Source organism: Entelurus aequoreus, linkage group LG21 (genome assembly GCF_033978785.1).
Source record: "Entelurus aequoreus isolate RoL-2023_Sb linkage group LG21, RoL_Eaeq_v1.1, whole genome shotgun sequence".
In the NCBI taxonomy this organism is placed as follows: domain Eukaryota; kingdom Metazoa; phylum Chordata; class Actinopteri; order Syngnathiformes; family Syngnathidae; genus Entelurus; species Entelurus aequoreus.
Genome location: NC_084751.1, coordinates 35,692,385 through 35,711,496, shown reverse-complemented (window position 1 = coordinate 35,711,496; position 19,112 = coordinate 35,692,385). Strand labels below are relative to the sequence as shown.

At 41.9% G+C, this 19,112-nt stretch overlaps 2 protein-coding genes across 3 annotated transcripts in view; both read right to left on the bottom strand.

Annotated features, from left to right (window-relative positions):
• Positions 1-3,206, bottom strand: part of npr2 (natriuretic peptide receptor 2) — a 198,465-nt gene extending 195,259 nt beyond the window's left edge. For both annotated transcript variants that reach the window (XM_062031569.1, XM_062031570.1), the window contains exon 1: positions 2,331-3,206. In XM_062031569.1, coding sequence (XP_061887553.1) covers positions 2,331-3,018 — 688 coding nt within the window. In that variant the 5' untranslated portion in view covers positions 3,019-3,206. The remainder of the gene's footprint in view (positions 1-2,330) is intronic.
• A 3,059-nt stretch (positions 3,207-6,265) lies between these two features.
• Positions 6,266-19,112, bottom strand: part of alad (aminolevulinate dehydratase) — a 28,383-nt gene continuing 15,536 nt past the window's right edge. Inside the window, exons 10-12 of the mRNA XM_062031568.1 lie at positions 14,634-14,720; positions 14,416-14,545; positions 6,266-9,457 (exon numbers count right to left, since the gene is read on the bottom strand). Of these exons, the coding sequence (XP_061887552.1) occupies positions 9,399-9,457; positions 14,416-14,545; positions 14,634-14,720 (276 nt within the window). The 3' untranslated portion in view covers positions 6,266-9,398. The remainder of the gene's footprint in view (positions 9,458-14,415; positions 14,546-14,633; positions 14,721-19,112) is intronic.

Here is a 19,112-nt window from a genome sequence, read left to right as displayed (position 1 = left end):
AAATTAACTAAAAGCTTACCTTTTTTTATATTTGTATAGTATGTATATATTATTAATGTTGTAAATACAAATCTTTATATATCTAGAGGTCTCAAGAAGGTAAGAAATACAAGCACGTGCGTGCGTGTGTGCATATATTCTACCGGTAAACAAGTTAGGACCGAAATCATGGTCCCAATACGGAAAACCATTGCGTCTAATAGAGAGCCAAATACTAGTCTGTGAACATTGCTCCAAAGTCAGGATTTTTTGTTGATTTACTGTGCATGCAAACAAAATATTAAACAAAACAAAAATTAACTAAAAGCTTACCTTTTTTTTATTTGTATAATATGTACTGTATATATTATTAATGTTGTAAATACAAATCTTTATATATCTAAAAAGGGTGGTCCTAAAGAGGCAGGCATTTTTCGGACGTGCGTGTGTGTGTGTGTGTGTGTTTGTGTGTGCGTGCATATATTCTACCGGTGAACAAGTTAGGAACGAAATCATGGTCCCAATACGGAAAACCATTGCGTCTAATAGAGAGCAAAATACTAGAGTCCGTGAACATTGCTCCAAAGTCAGGATTTTTTGTTGATTTACTGTGCATGCAAACAAAATATTAAACAAAACAAAAATTAACTAAAAGCTTACCTTTTTTTATTTGTATAATATGTACTGTATATATTATTAATGTTGTAAATACAAATCTTTATATATCTAAAAGGGTGGTCCTAAAGAGGTAGGCATTTTTCAGATGTGTGTGTGTGTGTGTGTGTGTGTGTGTGTGTGTGTGTGTGTGTGTGTGTGTGTGTGTGTGTGTGTGTGTGTGTGTGTGTGTGTGTGTGTGTGTGTGTGTGTGTGTGTGTGCGCGTGCATATATTCTACCGGTGAACAAGTTAGGAACGAAATCATGGTCCCAATACGGAAAACCATTGCGTCTAATAGAGAGCAAAATACTGGAGTCTGTGAACATTGCTCCAAAGTCAGGATTTTTTGTTGATTTACTGTGCATGCAAACAAAATATTAAACAAAACAAAAATTAACCAAAAACTTACCTTTTTTTTATTTGTATAATATGTACTGCATATATTATTAATGTTGTAAATACAAATCTTTATATATCTAAAAAGGGTGGTCCTAAAGAGGTAGGCATTTTTCGGATGTGCGTGTGTGTGTGTGTGTGTGTGTGTGTGTGTGTGCGTGCATATATTCTACCGGTGAACAAGTTAGGAACGAAATCATGGTCCCAATACGGAAAACCATTGCGTCTAATAGAGAGCAAAATACTAGAGTCCGTGAACATTGCTCCAAAGTCAGGATTTTTTGTTGATTTACTGTGCATGCAAACAAAATATTAAACAAAACAAAAATTAACTAAAAGCTTACCTTTTTTTTATTTGTATAATATGTACTGTATATATTATTAATGTTGTAAATACAAATCTTTATATATCTAAAAAGGGTGGTCCTAAAGAGGCAGGCATTTTTCGGATGTGCGTGTGCGTGCGTGTGTGTGTGTGTGTGTGTGTGTGTGTGTGTGTGTGTGTGTGTGTGTGTGTGTGTGTGTGTGTGTGTGTGTGTGTGTGTGTGTGTGTGTGTGTGTGTGTGTGTGTGTGTGTGTGTGTGTGTGCGTGCGTGCATATATTCTACCGGTGAACAAGTTAGGAACGAAATCATGGTCCCAATACGGAAAACCATTGCGTCTAATAGAGAGCAAAATACTAGAGTCCGTGAACATTGCTCCAAAGTCAGGATTTTTTGTTGATTTACTGTGCATGCAAACAAAATATTAAACAAAACAAAAATTAACTAAAAGCTTACCTTTTTTTTATTTGTATAATATGTACTGTATATATTATTAATATTGTAAATACAAATCTTTATATATCTAAAAAGGGTGGTCCTAAAGAGGTAGGCATTTTTCGGATGTGCGTGCGTGTGTGTGTGTGCGTGCATATATTCTACCGGTGAACAAGTTAGGAACGAAATCATGGTCCCAATATGGAAAACCATTGCGTCTAATAGATTTGACCATGAATTGATTTACTTAAACAAGTTGAAAAACTTATTCGGGTGTTACCATTTACTAAACGGCATTTAGTGGTCAATTGTACGGAATATGTACTGTACTGTGCAATCTACTAATAAAAGTTTCAATCAATCAATCAATCGAGTGCCAAATACTAGAGTCAGTGAACATTGCTCCAAAGTCAGGATTTTTTTGTTGATTTAATGTGCATACAAACAAAATCCATCCACCCATCCATTTCCTACCGCTTGTCCCTTTTTGGGGAATCATCAAAAAAAAATTAAAAAAGCATGTGTGTGTGTGTGTGCTTACTTCTTCCGCGCTCCTTCATGAAGTTGATGAGCTCCTTGTAAAATTTCACGTCATCCTCGTAAGGCTGCGCTTCCACGGTGACGTTCATCTCATCCTTGAGTTTCAGGTAAATCCCCTCGGAGAGAAAGTAGTGCGGCCTGTCGTCGTGTCGCAGGTCGTGGAAGATGACGACGGCCCGGGACGTCCAGTTGAAGTGCGAGTGGAGCATGTTGGTGAAGTCCCCCAGCTTGGTGGTGGACGGCCCGCTCCGCACGATGGTCCGGTACTCGTCGCGCTTGTCGAAGCCGTACGCGGGTCCTCCGGCGGTGATGAGCGGGAGTTTCCAGTGGGACGCGAACCTCCCCACGGAGGCCAGCGGGTACACGCAGCCGGGCCCGAAGAAGGCGTCCGGGCGGTTGTAGAGCTTGGCGTCCACGGCCCCCACCTGGGCTCGGCTCTCCGCGCAGGAGCGCACCGCGGGGTCCTCGGTGCTGTAGTTGAGGATGTTGACGCGGCGGCCGAGCAGCAGCCCGTGTTTGCCGCGGAGGTCTTCGTGCGCCATGAGGATGGCCGGCAAGACGCGCGGGAGAGCCCACGGGTACTTGAGGTTGTCGGGCAGCATCACCGCCACCGTGATGTTGCCGCTAGAGGCCGGGCGGAAGCAGCAGAAGAAGACGAAGGAACATCCCAGCACCTCCTGGAAGAACATGACCAGCGGTTGGAGTGGACAAACAAACCGGCTGTGGTCCTCCCAACACCGGACATAAGTCTTCTCCCTCCTCCTCAAAAGTCCAATAAAGTCACAAATGGCGTGTTTTTTGTTGTTGCTGCCATTTTTTCTTCTCTTCTTCCTGCGGACTTCCTCTCTCCTCGGCGAAGGAACTTCAAGTGATGGATTTCGGTGTGCGCGCGTGTGTGTGTGTGCGCGCGCACACACACACGCGCGCGGTAAGAACTACTTCCTGTCAAATCCACTTGATATAAATACAAACATGTTCATCTTTTTAAGTTTTCTTCTTTATTGTAAAGTTATTTTTCATCATCCGAATTCAACCGAGCTGTGCCAAATCTGGATTTTTTTTGTTGAAATACCGCGATAAAAGTAACATATCACGTCAAATATTTGATGTTTATCAGGGGTGTCCAAAGTGCGGCCCGGGGGCCATTTGCGGCCCGCAGCTAATTGTTTACCGGCCCGCCACACATTCTGGAAATACTATTGTAAAAATATAAAAGGACATTAAAAAAAAGTGGAATGAGGTGAAATCTAACGAGAAAAAGTTGCAATGTTGACACAAAAGCTGCCATGCAGGCTGTTTTTTTTCTTTTGTCTTTCTTCATTTTTCTTTTTTTGCCATTGCTCAAAAAAGAAATAATGACAAAAAAATCCATGTTATAATGAATTATTTTCCGGGCTCCAATTACTTCAAATATTTCACTTTAAAATGTTTTATGTGGTAAATATTGCATATATTGTGTAGTAGCCATATAAAAACATCAACGTTTTCTTTGACAAAAGCGCATAAAACAAACAAAATAATAGTTCCAGCATAAAATCGACAGATATATCTGAAGTTGATCTCGTAAGTTAAGTGTTGAAAGTAAAAGAAAAACCTAATAAAAATGTGTCACTTTATGAGTGGGGCACCTTTTGGATCCCAAATATATTTAGTGATTTTTTATTTATCTTTTCACTGTGATTACTCAAAAATATGAAGTCATTAAAATCAACGGTGTCCTGCATTATTGATCTTTTAGGGCTCTAATTACTAAACACTGCATATTTCAGTTTTACTATAAAAAACTAAGTTGTTTTTGACAGAAAAGCCATAAAAAAATGTTTTAATTTGTATTACTTTATATCAACTTGAAGTTGATATAGAGATTTACTGTAAGCGTTAAATAATTTAAAAAAAAAATAATACCGTAATCTGACTTATTTTTAACATTTTAATGACTGAGACCCTTTATGGTCCCCGGGACCCCTAAAGGTAAAATACATTTAAAAAATGCATATATTTTGTTATGGTTTGAAAATGAAAAATATCAAAATGGCCCCCCGCATGCTTTAATTTTTCCGTGTGCGGCCCTCAGTGGAAAAAGTTTGGACACCCCTGCTGTACATGTTTTGTTTTGGAGTTTTTATGTTGTTTTTTTTTGCAGGTTGGGAAAATTGACACAGTGGGCGTGAGTCGCCCCCTGCTGGCGATTTGAGTAAAAAATGCCAAAAACAACTACAGTAATTATATTTAAATCCTTTGGCATTTTACTTATAGTGATTACTTATGGGGTATATTGTGAATAAATTAAGAACGGGAAGTGAACAAAAGTTTTAGCAACTGTTATGTAAAAGAAAAGGGGTAGGATTAAATAAGCTCTGCTTCTTCCTACTCCTTTTCGAACATGTTGAAAAGAGAAACTGGAAATTGGCATGTATCATGTTGTATGCATGCATGTTCAAAATAAACTCAAACTCAACTCAACTCAACTTTAATTTTGTTAATACCAACAATGTAAAAAATACAAACACATCAAAAAATATCGATCTCATCAAACTAGTATCAGTCTGATACCACCTTAAGTATTCAGTAGCAGTGATGTCTAAACCACTGTCGCAGGCATATTTTTATTTATTTGGTAAAAACGTTGGCGACACATGTTATATAGACTTTATTTTGATCACAACCAAAAATACTATACATCTATACAAATGTAAAAAGTAAAATGCTTTAAAAATTAAAATAAAAAAAAACAAAAAACCTCTAGACTTCCTTTTTATTGTCATTCAAATTTGAACTTTACAGTACTGAAAAGAACAAACTTTTATTGCATTAGCTCATGGTACTGCAGGATAAAAGAGCAATGAGGTGCAGATATAAATAAATAGATTACTGTACCAATTATATATTGCACTTTTGCATATGCATCCACGTTTATGGATGTATGTTATATTGTCTTTATATTCCAGTGAGTTAATACATTTTTGGTGGGAATTGAGGGGATTATTATGATGCGTTCAAGAGTCTTACAGCCTGAGGGAAGAAGCTGTTACAGAACCTGGAGGTTCTGCTACAGAGGCTGCGGAACCTCTTTTTAGAGTCCAGCAGTGAAACTCTACGTCTGTACAATTTTAAAAAGGTAATTAAAAAAAAGAAAAGAATATAACATGTGTCCGAAAAGGAGCAGAAAAAGCCAAACATAACATGCCCCATCACTGAGATATTGCATAATAATCTGATTCTTTATCGACAACAGAATACATAATGACCTTATTTAACCAAATGCATTTAGTGTATACTATAGTATATATTATATTATAGTATATCATTACAGAATACATATACAATTACAGTACAGGCCAAAAGTTTGGACACACCTTCTCATTTTAATGTGTTTTTTTTATTTTCATGACTATTTACATCAGACCTGGGCATTCTGCGGCCCGCGGGCCACATCCAGCCCTTTGTGCGTCCCTGTCCGGCCTGCGTGAGGCCAATCATAAATTACAAGATACATTTTAAAAAGTATCTATGTCGAGTGTGCAATACAACGGTGCTGCTTTTGTTTTGAAAAGCGTTATTTGTATTACTTCCGTGTGGACGTATGCGCGTGCGTGATTGTGAGTGAATGTGAACAGCTGCAATCACAAATTACAAAATAAAGTTGAAAAAACATCTATGTCGTGCGCGCAATACAACTGTGCTGCTTTTATTTTGAAAAGTGTTATTTATGGGCGTTTGTCCGTGTGTAACCTGTGAGTGAAGGTGCACAGCGACAAGTGATGCACGGTTTACACCCGAGACGCTAAAACGAGAAACGTTGATGACGAATGGCGTGTTTTCAACAAGACATGGACTGCCAAGCAACGTTCCGTCTAAGGTGCGCGCCTGCGCAATTGCACACTGCTCAAGCGTCCTCTGCGCACAGCAAATATATGCCGCGCACCAAATTAAATCCCATCTGAATTCTAAAGAAAATAAACACATTTATTCTGTGTAATTTTGCAATGCAACTGAGTGACAACAAGCGGCCCTAACGGTGTTCGTCAACACCGTTCAATTGAACACCGTTCAATTATTGTAACGTCTATCGAAATGTTTCGAGGCCAGGAATTATATCGATCACTCTATTGAGCAAAACTGTTTATATTCGGCCATAACGACACCAAAAACATGAGTAAAACACTCCTATCTCGAAAAACTAGTCATTTTCTGCCGTACAAACCAGGCCAAAACCAACTTGTCATCTGTCACCAACACTCATACCACTAAACCACTGGTGCGTTTATGGCCACACAAAAAGTCGGACAACTCAAACACCACACAAAGTTACACTATGACTCCTCAGTCATACGTGTGTTTATTTTACTGTCATTTATTATTAATGTTAATTTATTGATATTAATTATGGAATGCTGTTAATAGAGAAAGTTACAGGAATGCACACTTCATCCTATGCTTACATTTCATTGTGCAACATGAGGATGTTTAAGGGGAACTAAATGTGATCTCTGAAAGGGGTACAAATGATTTCCAAAGCAGTGCTTTTGGTATAAAGTTAAGTTAGGATAAATGAAAGTATTATTATTATCATTATTATTATTAGTTATCTTACAGTATATATCAAAAATAATATTGAGCAAAATGTAATTGAAATATTGTCGATGTGGCCCTCCAGCAGTGCTCGGGTTGCTCATGCGGCCCCCGGTAAAAAAATTAATTGCCCACCCCTGGTCTGTAAGAATTATTTTATATTGTGTACTGTATAGAAAAGATGATGCATGATGTAAATTAAGAGTTTGTTGATCTGATAATGTGATTGGCAAAGGTGTATTGATTGAGAAAACATCAACGTAGACATAAAAGCAGCATGGCTAACAAGACAAGCCTTGTTTAAGACTAGCAAAGTCATATCTCTAAATATGTTTCATTTTTGCACGGTCAGGCAGGGGAACTCTACGGTGTTACTGCCAACACTAACACAACAGCGTCTAGACTTGAACAACACTAGAATGCCCAGAAGTAGATCCTACAAGGAATATATTGTACTGTGTTAGTAAAAATGTATTATTTGAAGATCAAATTAATACACACTGTTAAATACCAATAAACTGCTCTATAGTCATTTGTGTATATTATGTGTTTTATTGACCACTGAGTTGGCATTCTCTCACATACTCACCAGCAATAGAACTCTGAATATAAAGTTTAATTTGGGTCATAAAAGTTCATTTCATTACATCATGTAATTTATAAAAAAATAATCCCAATGACAAATTGTTACAAGAAACAACAATACGGTGACTGCCTGGCATTCTCGGTGTAGAAACATACTTCTAATGCAGGGGTGTCAAACTCATTTTAGCTCAGAGGCCGCAAGGAGGAAAATCTGAGCACACGCGGGCCGGACTATTAAAATCATGGCCTTAAAACAACAACAAAAAAGACAACTTCAGATTGTTTTCTTTGTCTTACTTTGGCCAAAAATAGAACAAACACATTCTGAAAATATTACAATGAGAATATAGAAAACGATACCGGCAGCGGTAAAGTTTAGATCCGTGAAGGAAAGAAGAAAGTGAATGAATGTTTATAACTGAATAAATTGACATATGCACAGAAAATTGTTTTCTTTTGCATAATTTTTTTTTAATGAATTAAGTAACGTTTATCCCAACCTTTTTCCAAAACACAATATAGAATGTGAGGTATAACAGGATAATACATACATTTATCATTTGTTTTCAAAACGGTTACAAAAAAGTGGGACCCCAAAAATGTACTGTGGGACCCCATTTTTATGACTTGATGGGGTCCCCATTTGGAAAATTCCTAGCACCAACACTGATGGAGTATTGGTGCATGCAAAACAGCTGCAGGCGGCTGTGGCCTGCGGGCCGGTTCTAATATTAATCAAATATCATCCCGGGGGCCATAGATAATTCATTCGCGGGCCGGATCTGGCTCGCGGGCCTTGACTTTGACACCTCTGTCATAATACGTCTATAAATGTTGTCATTCATCCAGGTCAGTCATCTCAGGGCATTCTATCGATCGCAACTGGACTGTTTGGTTTGTCTTGGAAGACGTTTCACCGCGCATCAGAGTAGGCTTCATCAATTCGTGCCTATAGACTTAGATCAGGGGTGTCCAAAGTGTGGCCCGGGGGCCATTTGCGGCCCGCAGCTCATGTTTTACCGGCCCGCGGCACATCATTCTAAAAATACTAAAACTTTTTTTTTTTTTAAACATTAAAACGTGGAATAAAAGAGTAAATAGGTGAAATGCAACGAGAAAAAAAGTTGCATTGTTGACGTTAATAACACGATTTTTTAAATAATTTTTCAAAAAATAATGAGTCAAAATCAATGTTGCTATGAATTATATACTGATTTAAGGACAAAAAGGACACAAATACAACAAACAAAAAAAACACGAAAAATGTGAAAATGATTTTTTAAAAATACATACAAATTATATACTAATACTAATTGTACTAATTATTATATTGACTGTTATTAAACATTTTAGTGGAATTAAAAAACACCTGCCTTTGCTAAAAATAATAATAATAATAGAAATAAATTAAAATAAATTTTGCTATGAATTATTGACCTATTTAGGGATCAAATTACTTCACATCAAATATTCCACTTTGAAAATCTTTTTGGGAAAAATATTGTATATGTTGTATTTTTGCCCCAAAAAATTGGGTGACTTATTTTTAACCTTTTATAAGACTGAAACCCTTCTGGGTCCCTAGGACCTAACTTGAGCGAGCCCCAAAGGATAAAAAAAAAAGTGTATATTGTATTGGTTTTGAAAATTAAGAAAATATCAAAATGGCCCCCGCGTGCTTAGATTTTTCAGTGTGCGGCCCTCAGCGGAAAAAGTTTGGACACCCCTGACTTAGATGAATACTTCTAATTTGAAATAATAATCTCACATTGTTTAATGGCTCAGTTTGCAAAATACCAGCAAATATGAGTAAATGTTTACCAATAAGTGTTTTGTTTGCATTGGTGTTGTCAGATTTTTGGTTTTAAAGCTCACGACTTCATCCGACCGTCCACGCTAAAGGCCTCGTTCTTCACTCCTTCAGCCAGGTGAGCAGCTGAGGGGTGTAGTAGGTAATGATGATGTCAGCACCTTCACAAGATAGAAAACAATTAGTGATGTGCTCTTTTAATATCCATCACACATTAACACTTATTTCAGTGTCCTGAATAGTTTTCATCTGGAGGTACTTTACTTTTTGAATTGGACCGTTAAAAACTTATCATTTCACTTGGCTAGTCTGAGAAAGGTTATCTTAACTTTCCTCCTCTCACTCTACAATCAAACAGCTGCTAATGCTCTGAATGATTTTGTTCTTTGTTCCCCCACCAATAGGAAGGCGGTGCCTTCTTGCGCCAGATATGCATACAAATGAGATAACATGACGACACAAGGGCAGAATGATGGCTAACCGTGTCAATCATAAATGTGGTTTTACATGACTGGTTTTCAACATTTAAAGACTCGCCGACAGTTTGATGCCTGCATGTTCACTGCCAGTTGAAACTAACTATCATACATGTCGACATTTTCATCTGGAAAAACACGGGGAAAAAAGTTTGCAAATGTATGAAAAACTGAAATATCACATGGTCATGAGTAGAGATGTCCGATAATGGCTTTTTTCCCGATATCCGATATTCCGATATTGTCCAACTCTCAATTACCGATTTCAATATCTTTCTCCCTCATTTTGTAAATTGTACCGCAACTTTGCAAGTTAAAAGAAATGTCAAAATGTTAAAAAGCAGCATAGATGCTTCTGTGACAAACGACAATTACACAAAAATGTTAGGACACATGTATAACATTTTTCAAATAGAAATGAAAAGTATTATTTTTTTTAAAATGTATACGTACCTTATACATTTTTTTTTTTTAAAAAGAATATCTGAGCACTCAAATTAGGTAAAACTACATCGGCCAAATAAATACACGCAAGTCAAGTACAACTGTACACTGTGCAGTTTTTCAACCATCAACTATGAAAATGTGTGGAAAATTAGAAGCATACGCGATACTTCTGTATAATCACGGTGTCTCCAGCTGTGGAGAAAGCCTCTTAAGAAGGTGCCGCGCAAACTGCCGGACAGACGCCGTCTTGTCATTTGATGCATGAGAAACATCCATTTCATGTTTACAGTTAACAATAGTATATTTAACCGGAAAGGCAGTGTTAGTTTGTTAGTTACCTGCAGTATTAACAGCAGACGACGTGCTGACTTTGCAGCCGCTGCTGGTGGTGGTAATTGACTTTCGTCTTGGATGGGATCGAAAACCCGTCATTAATTCAACGTTATCTCATGCTGTGTCTGCTAATGTTTCTGCTCATATTTTCTCAATTTGACATCCATTTTGCAAGTGTTGCAAATACAGGTCTAAGAAGAAATACATTCCAAGAACCTATCACTGATCTGCATCTACTCAAAGGTATACACTACCGTTCAAAAGTTTGGGGTCACCCAAACAATTTTGTGGAATAGCCTTCATTTCTGAGAACAAGAATAGACTGTAGAGTTTCAGATGAAAGTTCTCTTTTTCTGGCCATTTTGAGCGTTTAATTGACCCCACAAATGTGATGCTCCAGAAACTCAATCTGCTCAAAGGAAGGTCAGTTTTGTAGCTTCTGTAACGAGCTAAACTGTTTTCAGATGTGTGAACATGATTGCACAAGGGTTTTCTAATCATCAATTAGCCTTCTGAGCCAATGAGCAAACACATTGTACCATTAGAACACTGGAGTGATAGTTGCTGGAAATGGGCCTCTATACACCTATGTAGATATTGCACCAAAAACCAGACATTTGCAGCTAGAATAGTCATTTACCACATTAGCAATGTATAGAGTGTATTTCTTTAAAGTTAAGACTAGTTTAAAGTTATCTTCATTGAAAAGTACAGTGCTTTTCCTTCAAAAATAAGGACATTTCAATGTGACCCCAAACTTTTGAACGGTAGTGTATCTGAACTATATGTTTGATGATTAAGAGTCCTTGCGCTTTAAGGGATTAAAGTCACAAACTGAGGAGGTGTTTGTTCATCCTCTTCTTCAAGACATGAATACTGCTTGGTGTAATGTCTCCAACAACCACAGGGGGAAGGCTGTTCCATATTGAAATAGCAGAGTGGAGAAAGCTCTTGTCGAGGCATTTGGTGTTTGACCTTGGCATTTCTAGGGCTTAGTAGTACCCTTTGGGTGATATGACCTTAGATGTGGGCTGGGGGTAGCGGTGCTTTAAAATCCGCAGAACAGCTGGGGGTGTGCATTTTATAAAAGGCAGTTGTTGCTGCAACTGTTCGTCGACGACAAAGCCTGCTGATGGCAAACTGCTGTAGGGCAAAGTCCTCATCCACGCCCAGGATTTTAAGAGCCTTTTTTTTGGATGATGTCGAGCTGCCCGAGAGTGGTCTGAGCGGCATTCATCAAGGCCTCGGCAGGAGTACTCCATAATGCTCCTGACCTGGCTCTTGTAGATGTTGGCTCCGCCTTTAGCATCAAGCTTGTTGGCCAGCTTACGTAGCGTCCTGAGACGTTGATCGGCACGTTTGCAGATGTTGGACAGGTGGCCGGTCCACGTTAGTTTGGAGTCAATACAAAGACTCATCTTAAGTCCCATCTTAAAACTCATTTGTATACTCTAGCCTTTAAATAGACCCCCCTTTTAGACCAGTTGATCTGCCGTCTCTTTTCGGCTAGCTGTTCAAAGTCGGGACCCATGGTGGACTACTCATCTGTGCATTAGTTGGGGACGTCTCTGTGCTGCTGACCTGTCTCCACTCAAGATGATCTCCTGCTGGCCCCACTATGGACTGGACTCTCACACTATTATGGTAGATCCACTATGGACTGGACTCTCACACTATTATGCTAGATCCACTCGACGTCCATTGCACCGGTCGCCCAGTGGGGGGTCCCCACATCTGCGGTCCCCTCCAAGGTTTCTCATTGTCATCCCGTTGGGTTGAGTTTTTTCTTGCCCTGATGTGGTATCTGAGCCGAGGATGTCGTTGTGGCTTGTGCAGCCCTTTGAGACACTCGTGATTTAGGGCTATATAAATCAACTTTGATTATTGATTGATTGATTGAACCTCTATATGCTCACAGAGCCCGATTTCAGTGGCCCCTAAGGCTTTTCTTGTGAATAATTCTAAAGTCTGTGCTATTGATCAATATCAATATCAGTATCAATACGGTAATCTTTAACAAAACTTTCAAATGATTCCCAGGAATCGAAACCCAAGTGCCCGATTCTCAACAAGAACCGGTTTTCGATTTGCATCCCTACCGGTGTGGATGTCATACTTACCGTATATTACCAAATAGACGCCCTTGTGCAAATAGACGCCCTTGTCCTAATAGTCGCCCGGGGTCTGAGCCCATTTTGTGAATTAACAGCCTCTTCCTAATAAACGCCTATGTCCAAATAGCCGCCCATGGGCTGTTATTTGCATAATTTAGATTAAAATCATGTTGATTTAATTTTCATTAAACCCAATTTATAAGCTAAAAGGAAAAGCAAAGGTGCAATAATTCTGGTCATTACGGTAACAGCAGACGTCACGTGGGGATTCTGGGTAATCAACATATTGCAATGGGTCACCGCATATAGCGTAACACACAACAAACCCACGAGGAAAAGTTTCAACATGGCAAGCAACAGTAGCAGTGAGTTGAATGAACAGGATACCGGTACACCACAACTGATGGACGGGAATACTTTAAGGGGGAAGAAGAGAAAGTTTGACTTGACTTAAAGTTCAAGCTAGCGATTGTGAAGTATGCGGAGCAGAATTCTGATTTGGCAGCGGCCAGGCAGTTTAACGTTGACCCAAAACGTGTACGAGAATGGAAACAAAAAAAGGGAGAACTACTATCTCAGTCGGCAATCGATGGAAAACGCCCCCCCGGATGGAGGTAGGAAGAAAGTGAGCGACGAGCTTGATGCTAATTTGTGTCAGTGGATACATCACGTTCGTGGACTGAACCACCGTGTGTCCCGCAAAATGATCAGCATTAAGGCAAAGGGGTTGTATGTCACCGCGAGTGACACGAAAGACACCGGGGTGGTGTTTGGTGCAACAAGTGGCTGGCTTAATCGTGTGTGTGTGTGTGTGTCCGTGTTGCAAACAGTAGCCATAGCTGGATGTTGCTTTCTGGTATCCTACAAGGTGTGTGGGCTGACGGTGGCAGCTGATGGGAGTGAGGACCAGCTCATTTACTGCTTCAAGGAGGGACAGCCATGTCAGGCAGGCAGAGAGATGCTGTTGAGGGCTAGACAGCAGGCTGCTGCTGTGGTTCAGGAAGAGGAGGAGAGTGATGAGGAACAGCAGTTCCTCAATGAACTTGTGATTGAAAAGGAGGATGATGAGGGGGGTGAGGGAGAGGAGGAGGAGAAGGAGGATGATGAGTGGGGTTGAGTTGCATTTGGGGTTGCGTTTGCTGCAGTATTATTGTTTTGATGGTTTTATAGAGTACTTGGTACCATAATTGTATTTTTCTTGTATGCTTCTTTATTTAAAACTTGGAGTACTGTAGCCTTTATTTTATTTAAGTGACAGTATTATTGTTCTGTTTTGATGGTGTGTTTTTTAATACTTGAGTACTTGGTACCATAATTTTATTTTTCCCAGTAGGCTGCTTTATTTAAAAAGTGTATTTATTTTTAGTATTGGTATTCTATTTGACAATTGTTGCAGTACTGCCATGTTGAGGCCTTGTTGATCTCTTGTCTTTTGATAGTCTTGTTTTTTTGTTTGTATGTTTACAATAGCTTTTACATTTAAAATTGTTTGTACGAAAAAAAAATACTGGACAGTAACCATTGTAACCAAATAATGGCCTGGTGCAGGCTGGTGCAAAAATAAATAAAAGCCTTGTGCAAATAACCGCCCATGTCCTAATAGCCGCCCGGGGTCTGACCCCATTTTGTAAAATAAACGCCCGGGCTACTATTTGGTAATATACGGTAATTATGGTACAATACTTCCTAACAGTTCAGAATGGATGAAAGGGCTTTGAAAGTTATCACACACCACAACTCTATGCTTACCTGCCCTGCGGAAGGCAGTCATGGCCTCCATCACTGCAGCTCGCAAATCGAATGCACCTGCTTGTGCTCCATGCCATATCATGGCAAACTCCCCCGACACATTGTACACAGCAAGGGGATGCATTGGGAACTGAATAGGAGCAGTACAAAACATGTTTCACCACCCACAGTATACAGTCCAGTGATACTTCAACAACAATGCCGTCATTCATACAAACCTTGTCCTTGACCTCTCGAACAATGTCCAGATACGGCAGACCTGGTTTCACCATCAGCATGTCAGCTCCTTCTTTCACATCTCGCTCCTGAATTCACAGCACACTGATCAGTGAGCAAGCAAAGTAAAAACTCTATCCTGAATGTACACTACCGTTCAAAAGTTTGAGGTCACCCAAACAATTTTGTGGAATAGCCTTCATTTCTAAGAACAAGAATAGACTGTCGAGTTTCAGATGAAAGTTCTCTTTTTCTGGCCATTTTGAGCGTTTAATTGACCCCACAAATGTGACGCTCCAGAAACTCAATCTGCTCAAAGGAAGGTCAGTTTTGTAGCTTCTGTAACGAGCTAAACTGTTTTTAGATGTGTGAACATGATTGTACAAGGGTTTTCTAATCATCAATTAGCCTTCTGAGCCAATGAGCAAACACATTGTACCATTAGAACACTGGAGTGATAGTTGCTGGAAATGGGCCTCTATACACCTATGTAGATATTGCACCAAAAACCAGACATTTGCAGCTAGAATAGTCATTTACCACATTAGCAATGTATAGAAGTCTTAACTTTAAAGTTAAGACTAGTTTAAAGTTATCTTCATTGAAAAGTACAGTGCTTTTCCTTAAAAAATAAGGACATTTCAATGTGACTCCAAACTTTTGAACGGTAGTGTACTAAACCATAGGCGCCGATCTACATTTCTGCCATTGGGTGCTCGGTGTGTGTGTGTATCAGTGTTGTCCCGATACCAATATTTTGGTACCGGTACCAAAAGTATTTTGGTACTTTTCTAAATAAAGGGTACCACATTATTGGCTTTATTTTAACAAAAAAATCTTACGGTACATTAAACATATGTTTATTGTTGCTATTTAGTCCTTAAATAAAATAGTGAACATACAAGACAACTTGTCTTTTATTAGTAAGTAAACAAACAAAAGCTCTTAATTTAGTCTGCTGACATATGCAGTAACATATTGTGTCATTTATCATTCTATTATTTTGTCAGAATTAGAAAGAACACGCTGTAAAAATGTATTATTAATGTACTTGTTCACTTACTGTTAATATCTGGTTATTTTCTCTTTTAACATGTTTTATCTACACCATCCATCCATCCATCCATCCATCTTCTTCCGCTTATCCGAGGTCATGTCTTTTATTAGTAAGTAAACAAACAAAAGCTCTTAATTTAGTCTGCTGACATATGCAGTAACATATTGTGTCATTTATCATTCTATTATTTTGTCAGAATTAGAAAGAACAATCTGTAAAAATGTATTATTAATGTACTTGTTCACTTACTGTTAATATCTGGTTATTTTCTCTTTTAACATGTTTTATCTACACCATCCATCCATCCATCCATCCATCTTCTTCCGCTTATCCGAGGTCATGTCGCGGGGGCAGCAGCCTAAGCAGAGAAACCCAGACTTCCCTCTCCCCAACTACTTCGTCCAGCTCCTCCCGGGGGATCCCAAGGCGTTCCCAGGCCAGCCGGGAGACATAGTCTTCCCAACGTGTCCTGGGTCTTCCCCGTGTCCTGGGTCTTCCCCGTCGGACGTGCCCTAAACACCTCCCTAGGGAGGCGTTCGGGTGGTATCCTGACCAGATGCCCGAACTAGTTTGAGCTCCCCCCGGATGGCAGAGCTTCTCACCCTATCTCTAAGGGAGAGCCCCGCCACCCGGCGGAGGAAACTCATTTCGGCCGCTTGTACCCGTGATCTTGTCCTTTCGGTCATAACCCAAAGCTCATGACCATAGGTGAGGATGGGAACGTAGATCGACCGGTAAATTGAGAGCTTTGCCTTCCGGCTCAGCTCCTTCTTCACCACAACGGATCGATACAGCGTCCGCATTACTGAAGACGCCGCACCGATCCGCCTGTTGATCTCACGATCCACTCTTCCCCCACTCGTGAACAAGACTCAGAGGTACTTGAACTCCTCCACTTGGGGCAGGGACTCCTCCCCAACCCGGAGATGGCACTCCACCCTTTTCCGGGCGAGAACCATGGACTCGGACTTGGAGGTGCTGATTCTCATCCCAGTCGCTTCACACTCAGCTGCGAACCGATCCAGTGAGAGCTGAAGATCCTGGCCAGATGAAGCCATCAGGACCACATCATCTGCAAAAAGCAGAGACCTAATCCTGCAGACACCAAACCAGATCCCCTCAACGCCTTGACTGCGCCTAGAAATTCTGTCCATAAAAGTTATGAACAGAATCTGTGACAAAGGGCAGCCTTGGCGGAGTCCAACCCTCACTGTAAACGGGTCCGACTTACTGCCGGCAATGCGGACCAAACTCTGGCACTGATCATACAGGGAGCGGACCGCCACAATCAGACAGTCCGATACCCCATACTCTCTGAGCACTCCCCACAGGACTTCCCGAGGGACACGGTCGAATGCCTTCTCCAAGTCCACAAAACACATGTAGACTGGTTGGGCAAACTCCCATGCACCCTCAAGGACCCTGCCGAGAGTATAGAGCTGGTCCACAGTTCCACGACCAGGACGAAAACCACACGGTTCCTCCTGAATCCGAGGTTCGACTATCCGGCGTAGCCTCCTCTCCAGCACACCTGAATAGACCTTACCGGGAAGGCTGAGGACTGTGATCCCACGATAGTTAGAACACACCCTCCGGTTCCCCTTCTTAAAGAGAGGAACCACCACCCCGGTCTGCCAATCCAGAGGTATCGCCCCCGATGTCCACGCAGAGTCTTGTCAACCAAGACAGCCCCACCGCATCCAGAGCCTTAAGGAACTCTGGGCGGATCTCATCCACCCCCGGGGCCTTGCCACCGAGGAGCTTTTTAACTACCTCCGCAACCTCAGCCCCAGAAATAGGAGAGCCCAGCACAGATTCCCCAGGCACTGCTTCCTCATAGGAAGACGTGTTGGTGGGATTGAGGAGGTCTTCAAAGTATTCCCTCCACCGATCCAAAACATCCGTAGTCGAGGTCAGCAGAACACCATCCTCACCATACACGGTGTTGATAGTGCACTGCTTCCCCTTCCTGAGGCGGCGGATGGTGGTCCAGAATCGCTTCGAAGCCGTCCGGAAGTCGTTTTCCATGGCTTCCCCGAACTCCTCCCATGTCCGAGTTTTTTCCTCCACGACCGCCGAAGCCGCACACCGCTTGGCCTGTCGGTACCTGTCCACTGCCTCAGGAGTCCTATGAGCCAAAAGAACCTGATAGGACTCCTTCTTCAGCTTGACGGCATCCCTCACCGCCGGTGTCCACCAACGGGTTCTTGGATTACCGCCACGACAGGCACCAACTACCTTGCGGCCACAGCTCCAATCAGCCGCCTCGACAATAGAGGCGCGGAACATGGTCCATTCGGACTCAATGTCCAGCACCTCCCTCGTGACATGTTCAAAGTTCTTCCGGAGGTGGGAATTGAAACTCTCTCTGACAGGAGACTCTGCCAGACGTTCCCAGCAAACCCTTACAATGCGTTTGGGCCCGCCAGGTCTGTCCGGCATCCTCCCCCACCATCGCAGCCAACTCACCACCAGGTGGTGATCGGTAGAAAGCTCCGCCCCTCTCTTCACCCGAGTGTCCAAAACATGAGGCCGCAAATCCGACGACACAAGTACAAAGTCGATCATGGAACTGCGGCCTAGGGTGTCCTGGTGCCAAGTGCAAATATGGACACCCTTATGTTTGAACATGGTGTTCGTTATGGACAATCTGTGACGGGCACAAAAGTCCAATAACAAAACACCGCTCAGGTTCAGATCCGGGCAGCCATTCTTCCCAATCACGCCTCTCCAGGTTTCACTGTCGCTGCCAACATGAGCATTGAAGTCCCCCAGTAGAACGAGGGAATCACCCGGGGGAGCACTCTCAAGTACTCCCTCAAGTGAATCCAAAAAGGCTGGGTACTCTGAGCTGCGGTTTGGCGCGTAAGCGCAAACCACAGTCAGGACCCGTTCCCCCACCCGAAGGCGGAGGGAAGCTACCCTCTCGTCCACCGGGTTGAACTCCAACATGCAGGCTCTGAGCCGGGGGGCAACAAGAATTGCCACCCCAGCCCTTCGCCTCTCACTGCCGGCAACGCCAGAGTGGAAGAGAGTCCAGCCCCTCTCGAGAGAACTGGTTCCAGAGCCCTTGCTGTGCGTCGAAGTGAGTCCGACTATGTCTAGCCGGAACTTCTCCACCTCGCGCACTAGCTCAGGCTCCTTCCCCCCCAGCGAGGTGACGTTCCACGTCCCAAGAGCTAGCTTCTGTAGCCGAGGATCGGACCGCCAAGTGCCCTGCCTTCGGCTTCCGCCCAGCTCACATCGCACCCGACCTCTATGACCCCTGCTATGGGTGGTGAGCCCATTGGAGGGGGGACCCACGTTGGCTCTTCGGGCTGTGCCCGGCCGGGCCCCATGGGGACAGGCCCGGCCACCAGGCGCTCGCCATCGTGCCCCACCTCCGGGCCTGGCTCCTGAGGGGGGCCCCGGTGACCCGCGTCCG